At 37.5% G+C, this 7,687-nt stretch overlaps 2 protein-coding genes across 2 annotated transcripts; both read right to left on the bottom strand.

The window, feature by feature from the left end:
* Nucleotides 1-916: 916 nt before the first annotated feature.
* Nucleotides 917-3,984, bottom strand: LOC117915803 (lysosomal Pro-X carboxypeptidase-like). The gene is made up of 9 exons (XM_034831492.1): nucleotides 3,086-3,984; nucleotides 2,728-2,914; nucleotides 2,514-2,647; nucleotides 2,313-2,425; nucleotides 1,932-2,169; nucleotides 1,665-1,826; nucleotides 1,490-1,569; nucleotides 1,347-1,396; nucleotides 917-1,256 (listed from the first exon to the last, which is right to left on the bottom strand). Exons 1-9 carry the CDS (start codon nucleotides 3,464-3,466, stop codon nucleotides 1,126-1,128), a joined length of 1,476 nt encoding a protein of 491 aa, XP_034687383.1. The 5' UTR covers nucleotides 3,467-3,984; the 3' UTR covers nucleotides 917-1,125.
* An 835-nt stretch (nucleotides 3,985-4,819) lies between these two features.
* On the bottom strand, nucleotides 4,820-7,665 carry LOC117915948 (lysosomal Pro-X carboxypeptidase-like). Its single transcript, XM_034831712.1, has 9 exons — nucleotides 6,817-7,665; nucleotides 6,389-6,575; nucleotides 6,183-6,316; nucleotides 5,997-6,109; nucleotides 5,666-5,903; nucleotides 5,355-5,510; nucleotides 5,189-5,268; nucleotides 5,050-5,099; nucleotides 4,820-4,974 (listed from the first exon to the last, which is right to left on the bottom strand). Exons 1-9 carry the CDS (start codon nucleotides 7,189-7,191, stop codon nucleotides 4,847-4,849), a joined length of 1,461 nt encoding a protein of 486 aa, XP_034687603.1. The 5' UTR covers nucleotides 7,192-7,665; the 3' UTR covers nucleotides 4,820-4,846.
* Nucleotides 7,666-7,687: the final 22 nt, after the last annotated feature.

Raw genomic sequence — 7,687 nt, forward strand, 5'->3', positions numbered from 1 at the left:
TATGGTTCTAACATAATTCAAATTAGGAAACATTCGATCCAATAGAAATAGTCAAATCCAGTACAGCCTTCGGTTGATTGAACTAGATTCAAATTTATCAAGTTGATTAGGTTATATAATTCAAAGTTTATTTAAAATGTTTTTTAAAAACTTTTTGTAGCATATTTATTCCCAAATTTAAAGTTTAAATGGGACAAAATTCCAAGTAATAAAGAAAAATAAAAAACTTGTCACATAGTTATAATTTGATATTTCTCCTTAAAAATCTAAAATAAAAATAAATAAGATGAATATTATTATTATATAAGATAGTATAAATTATAAATATTATCAAAAATTAAATTACACTCAACTAAGATTTAGATTATGTGAACTTTGAACCAAGTCTAATCCAAATTAATTTTAAAACTAAAAATCTTAACGAAACCAATTCAAATGTTAAAAATGATTATTCAAATCTATCCACAAGTCAAATGGTGTGTGGGTAAAATTAGGTCATCAAGGTTGAAATTATAAGAATAAATTTAGGAATTTGATAAATATTTGGAATGGTTATTTATTTAGGCTTCCTATGTTAATTAACATTTTTAATCTAATAGGAATTGGAATCCTCCTACAGATATGACTAGTTTATTATAAATAAGTTGGTTATTATGTTAACTGTGTGAATACAATAAATTTATTATTTTAGCAAAAATATTATTAATACCCTATTATGTCTGTTCCAACAAACTGCATTTCAAAATAAAATTAAATAAAAATATCATTTCTTTTTATACCGGGTTTGAGGAAAAATATAGATATTCCTGTTTCTCTAAAATCTAAAGAATTCAGTTCAAATGTTCTTAGAAATGGTATACGATAAACCTTTAGAGACCGATTCTAGTAATAAGAAAGTATGAATACATTATGGTCGGATGTCGGAGCTAAATAATTAAGCCCGTCTAAACTGTTCATTGATCAATCAACCCAAGCTCAAGTCCAAGTTCTCAAGTTTGGGAAATATCAAGCTCAATTAAAAGAAATTTTCTAGTACATGCTTATTCTCGAAGTGCATATTCATATATAAGCTCGTCTCAAAGAAACGGCTAAAGAAGATAGTCATAGCCAATTCTTCTTTGAGTCTTAACTAGTAGGACGCTTGGCGTTGTATTCTGCTAACCATAATGCCACGATTTTGATCTCTTTGTCTCGCTGCGCCACCAACCAGTCAGGGTCACTGGGCATTGGAGTACCTAAATCCAAGCAATGGGCGCCTGATTTCCATATATATTCACAAATCCCAGTTAGAAATAAGTACTCTAAATTTAATACTTTTGACATTGGCAGAAGACTTGAATGAGTACCTTTGAGCGTGTATACAGCTACAACACTCTCTGATATATCTTGTAGAACCCTGCAGTTTAAGACACAATTTGATATGTTTAGTGTATTAATCTTGTTGAAAGTGACATGGGGGGAAAACGTTTAAGAGGTTTTGGTTCTTTACCCTCCTATGCTGTAAGGGTCTCGGAGTCCATTGGAGAATATGATGTTGCTGGCAAAATTTCCCAGTACAGATTTTATATTCTGAAACCACGATTAGAAATGTCAGTTTTCGTGTTGAGATGGCAGTACTGATGGAGGTTGAAATGAAGTAAGCATGTATATATATAGAAGCTCACATGGCCACCAAATTCTGTTGTGATCCAATGAGGTCTTGGAGTAACACTAGCACCAAAAATGTCTTGGCAGGTCTTTGTGTAGTTGTTCAAATCAAAAGGCGAGGCCTGGAACATTGTGTCGTTTTCACCGCGTCCAAATGGCATCACCATCTCAGTACATGTCTGTGAGACATGGAAGCTTCAGTGATTCGAGAGCAAGAAGAAAACAGTGGTGGTGGAAGTGGGTGGAGAGGGAATTAATTCAATAGAAGCAAGCAGAAGAAATACCTGCCACAACCACCCACTCATGTTACTTGGTTGGAAATCGTATATACTATGACACGGGGGTCCAGCACTGGCATTGACACCTTCTGCAACTCTGCCAAGAATGCTGGTTCCTTCTGGTGCCCCATCTATGGCATTGCATATATCACTCACATAATGAGCTGGCGGATTGTCATACTGAGCTGAAGCCTCATAGGTATATTCCAAGTATAACTTCAGCTGTTGCGATGAGTTCAAAGGCCTAGAGAAGAATTTCAGGGAGATGGACACGGGAAATATCCAAAATCAGAATCTAGTTACTGTTGGTTTTTAGAAAACTACAAATTTGAAACTAGACAAGGAAACGAGAGAAATAGAGAGAGAGATGGAAATCTTGTGAATTACTCGCATGTCCTGAAAATTTGGCTGAGATTAGCAAGCCCGTTTGGTTGAGCTGCAACTTCATCAATTTCAGACCAAGACTGTTTTATGGTGGTGTAACAGGTCTCGCTGGTTTCCTGCAGCACCCAATACAGGATTAGCATGGAGGCAGTGCTTCAAGTGATTAACCTTGAGAGATTTGGATCTGATGTTTCGGTTTCTTACTCTAAAATCCTTGGTGACAATGGAATCGTATCCATTGTGTGGCGTTATGTCATCGAAGTAGAGAATGGGGGCAGAAGATGCCAAAGCGCCAATTACTACGTGTGGATATTTTAGACGAAACCAGGATGCCAGCACTGAAAAACAAGAGAAAATTAAATGAAGATCACCAATATGAAGAAAGTTTATGCCAGCACTGGAAGTATAACTGACTTACTTCCGCCATAAGATCCACCAATGGCAATAACAGGGCAATTTTCCGCAGACAAGTTTTTCTTAAGGTTTGTGATCAATTCTGCATAGTCTGCCAAAGCTTGTGTTGAGCTGAAGTATCCAAGGGTACTTGTGTTGTTGAATGCTATATCTTTGGACCTAAATGGAACTGAATCTCCATAATATCGATGCTGCAATATTAAGTAATATCTGTCATCATCATCCATGCTCTCAATTCTTCAAGGATATAATGACCCCCAGGATTAATCTGTCTTATACCATTTTTTCTATGATCTTTTCTTTGAAACACACAAATAATCACAATACATAAAAGTCATTTTTTTGGAGCTATATATACTTGCCTCTATATACAGCAGGAGTCCTTTGAACCGAGAAGCAAGATCAACCATGAATCCAGAAAAAGCTGCCGCTCCAGTTATACTCCCCTCATCACCTGTATAAACAAAGATTGGAGAACTAGAATTTGCCCCACCCCAGTATGCAGAATTTATAAGGTATCGTTGTTGGAAGTTTGTGTAACTTTCTGGCCTATAATTGAAATGATCGAGTGTCTGGTTGTAGTAGTAAGTTACGAAGTCTGAAGAGAGTTCAGCATTCAAGGCGCTCTTCATGGATTTACTGACCATGCCAAGCCTTGCTGTCCTGGGGTACATTGCAGAAACACATACTGTCATGAGCAGAAGCAGAAATAGCAACAGTTGGAAGATTAAATGTTGCCCCATTTTTGTCACAGCAAATTAGAACCCAGAATGGAGTAATATATATAGTGTCCTCAAAAGTTTATCCTTGTGTCTAGCCGGCATTTTTGTCCTTGCTTCGTTACCTTCTATGTTGTCTGTCTGCTTTGCTTGGACAGTTGGACGTGAACATGTAGACTTTGGAAGGTAGCTTTCTGGTTGAATATGTTTCTCCTCTTTACTGGTTAAGTTACCCTTTGTCAAAGAGCAAGTTCACATCAAGAAGCGTATGTTATGCGTTTGTGGCCGGTTAGAATTTGCATGTTATAGACCCTGGTCAAGCTTCCAGTTTAATAAAGCTAGTCAAGCTCAAACTCAGCTACTCACCATCTCTCTCATCTTTCTTCTGTGCCGGCAGAGTTTAATCAAGCCAAGCTCAAGCAGCCCGACCCAGTCAAAACTTCACGTGATCTGCTAACATAAGCTTTCTAGAATATCTTCTTTCAAACACCTGTTTATGCATGCATACATTCTGATCAGTAATATCTTTCATTTTTACTTCTTATTCAGATCATTACACATAAATTCATTGTCTGAAGTGAGAAACAAGAGCACTCATGAATCCACCAACAGTTGCCTTGCCATTCCACTCACACTCGCCTCACTGCCTGTACAAAAATAATAAAATTTGTCCCATCCCATTACACACAAATTGTGGTGTGTTATTGTTGCAAGGTGGTGTAACTCTCTGGTTCATGATTGAAATGATGGAGGGTCTGGTTGTAGTAGTAGATTACTGTTTTCCGTGCTGGGACATACATGTAAAGTTTGAAAACTAGCTCTCAGAAGTTGAGAATCTTCCTTGTTCGTTACTGGCTAAGTTGAATTCATGCACCCTTCCTTTTCTATATTTTTTTACATCGATATCATATCAAAAAGTTCATAGTGTATGTTGTGGGCAGTTGGAAATTGCAAGTTATATACCCCTGAAGAGGCCCAAGTAAATTCAACCTCAACCTTGAAACCCCATTATTCACCATCTCTCTGGCCTTTCTATCTTGAATTTCACTGGGCTTGATGAAGTCAAAAAACCACTTTCTCATGTAAACATACAGCTGTTTGAAAGTTTCTACAGGCAGTGTTTTTGAAAACTAAACCAAGGTTAACTCTCAAAATCACAACCATCCTTGCTCCAATCACTTGAAGCCCCAGTTTCAAATCAAAGAGTTCACATATGGTCATATATTTTTCTTTGCTTTTGGTTTACATGGTATAAGATAAATTCACCATCCACTTTTTAATTTCAAAACCTGAGCCATATGTTATTGGTATGGTCATGAAATTTAATATTATAACTTACATCATTGTGATTCCTCTAAAGAAAACTTTTAATGAAGATAGTCCTAGCCCATTCTCCCATGAGCCTTAACTAATAAGCCTAGCATTGTACTCTGCTAACCATAATCCAATGATTTTGACCTCTTTCTCTTGCTGGGAAACCAACCAGTCAGGGTCAGTAGCTGTTGGGGTAGATAAATCCAAGCAATGGGCACCTGATTGCCATACAAACCTCAATCAGAAAACTTGTAAAACTACAGTTCCAACACTTAGCAAGAGAAAAGACATACCTTTGTCAGTATATATAGCTACCACGCTATCAGATATATTTTGTAGAACTCTGTGGTATAAGAAGAATTTGGTTAACATATAATGTAATTTTGATGAGGACTACATGGGTGAAAAGGTTGAGAAGTTTTAGTACTTTACCCTCCTGCACTGTAAGGGTCTCGAAGTCCATTGGAGAATATGATGTTGCTTGCAAAATTTCCTAGTACAGACTTTATATCCTGGAAGTTATCATTAGGAGTTTTTGAATTTTGTTGTTGAAAATTGAAGAGGCCAATACATAGAAAAGGAAGAAGCAGAAGCTTACATGGCCACCAAATTCTGTTGTGATCCAATGAGGTCTTGGAGTAACACCAAATAGATCTTGACAGGTTTTTGTATGGTTGTTCAAATCAAAAGGCCATGCTTGGAACATTGTATCATTAGCCCCATGTCCAATTGGCATCACCATCTCGGTACATGTCTTTGAGGCAAAAAAATTCAGTGAATGAGAATAGAAGAAGATAGTTACAGAATGACAAAGCCTCATTCTTACAATGATGAAGATGATGGTGATAGTGGAGGTGGGGGGTGAAAGTAGGAACATGAAAAAATATATAAATAAATTACAATGAATACCTGCCATATCCATTCACTCCTGTTACTTGGCTTGAAATCATATACAAAATGGCATGGAGGTCCAACACTAGCATTGAGACCTGCAGCAACTCTGCCGATGATATCAGTTCCTTCTGGTGCTCCATCAATAGCATCACATACCTTTTTAACTGGATAAGCCGGAGGGTTGTCATTCTGAGCCGAAACAACATAGCAAAGTGCCAAGTAGTACTTGAGCTCTTGTGATGAGTTCAGAGGCCTTTAAAGAGAATCCAAAAGAGCAATGAGATTTTTCAATCATGGAAATCTATGAATTTGAATCTAATAAAGATGAAAGGTCTGATTGTATTACTCGCATGTCATGAATATTTGGCTAAGATTGGCAAGCCCATTTGGTTCAGCTGCAACTTTGTCGATTTCAGACCAAGAGTCTCTTATGGTGCTGTAGCAACTCTCACTTGTTTCCTGCAACACCCAATAAATTAAATGTTGGCATCCTTAACACCCTCCGGAAATTGAATATCTTGAGGTTTCTTACACTAAAATCCTTGGTTACAATGACATGGTAGGCGTTTCCGGGTGTTATGTCGTCAAAGTAGAGGATGGGAGCAGATGATGCCAGAGCACCAATAACAATGTGTGGATATTTCAGACGAAACCAAGATGCAAGCACTGAACAGAAAGAACAAAAGACCATCAATAAGAAGACACTTTCTTGAATAACAACTCTCAGGTGTGACTTACTTCCACCATAAGACCCCCCAATGGCTATAACAGGGCAATTTTCTGCAGACAAGTTCTTCTTGAGGTTGGTGATCAATTCTGCATAATCTGCCAAAGCTTGTGTTGAGGTGAAGTACCCGAGGGTACTTGTGTTACTGAATGCTTCATCTTTGGATCCGAATGGAACTGAATCACCATAATATCGATGCTGCAACAAGCCATATCTGCTATTATCATCCATGTTTCCAGTGCTTGAAGGTCAATGTAATCCCCAGGATTATGCTAATTATACTGTATCTTACTACATGTTCTAGCAATACGAAACTTTAAAAGTGCTTACTAGTACTAGGACTAAATGGTGGTTGAACTTCACAAAAGAACTCCCATAGTTTCCTAGCATTAATTTTCATTTTCTTTTTTATTTGGGCCCAGATTGAAGATATACTTACCTCTATATATAACAGAAGACCATTGAAACGAGAAGCAAGCTCAACTATGAATCCAGCAAAAGCCGCCACTGCAGTTATACTCGCCTCATCCCCGGTATAAACAAAGATTGGAGAACTAGAATTATCCCCACCCCAGTACGCAGAATTCATAATGTACCTCTGTTGGAAGGTTCTGTAACTCTCTGGCTTGTAATTGAAATGATCGAGTGTCTGGTTGTAGAAGTATGTTACGAAATCCGGAGGGAGTTCTACTTCAAAATCACTTTTCACCAATTTATTGACTGCACCAAACCTTGCCGTGATGGGATACATTGCAGACACACATATTGCTGTGACCAGCAGTAGTGATAGTAATAACGATAACTGTTGTGCCATTTTTTGAGCTATAAAACCTATAGCAAAGTTGAACCGCAGGATGGAGAAAGAAATTAAGAGAAACTAACAGGGTACTTTACAGATTCTTCTCCTACCCTTTGGCTGGCATTCTTGTTCCCTCTACGTGACTTTCTATGTTACTATCGTTGCTAGCCAAGACAAGTTGACGATACTCAATTGATATATTCTGGCTGGTTGGAGTTTGTTTAATAAAACCAGCTTCGTACTCATGAGATCTGTCCTCTTTGTTTTTGTACTCATACGAAGTCTAATCGTGCGAAGCACCAGCAGCCCACTGCTTTAACCATCTATCCAATCTCTCTCTCTCTCAACCCTACTCCAGCCGGTACACAAACCAGTTTTCAGACCAACCAGTCACATATTTATATTACAAATCAATATATGTTGTTCTCACGTAGAAATCCACCAAGTCTTTCCTCGAGCCTTTTCTCTATAACGTTTCCATATTTTTATCTTTTTTTTATTTTTTTATTTT

Source organism: Vitis riparia, chromosome 6 (genome assembly GCF_004353265.1).
Source record: "Vitis riparia cultivar Riparia Gloire de Montpellier isolate 1030 chromosome 6, EGFV_Vit.rip_1.0, whole genome shotgun sequence".
NCBI classification, from domain to species: Eukaryota; Viridiplantae; Streptophyta; class Magnoliopsida; order Vitales; family Vitaceae; genus Vitis; species Vitis riparia.

Excerpts from the sequence above, each read along its gene's own strand:
- LOC117915803 (XM_034831492.1), bottom strand. The coding sequence starts at position 3,466 with ATGGGGCAACATTTAATCTTCCAACTGTTGCTATTTCTGCTTCTGCTC. Across the intron at positions 2,426-2,513 it reads TTGTCACCAAGGATTTTAGA|GAAACCAGCGAGACCTGTTA; the intron begins GTAAGAAACCGA and ends TGGGTGCTGCAG. Across the intron at positions 1,827-1,931 it reads TGAGTGGGTGGTTGTGGCAG|ACATGTACTGAGATGGTGAT; the intron begins GTATTTCTTCTG and ends CATGTCTCACAG.
- LOC117915948 (XM_034831712.1), bottom strand. The coding sequence starts at position 7,191 with ATGGCACAACAGTTATCGTTATTACTATCACTACTGCTGGTCACAGCA. Across the intron at positions 6,110-6,182 it reads TTGTAACCAAGGATTTTAGT|GAAACAAGTGAGAGTTGCTA; the intron begins GTAAGAAACCTC and ends TGGGTGTTGCAG. Across the intron at positions 5,100-5,188 it reads GACCCTTACAGTGCAGGAGG|AGTTCTACAAAATATATCTG; the intron begins GTAAAGTACTAA and ends CTTATACCACAG.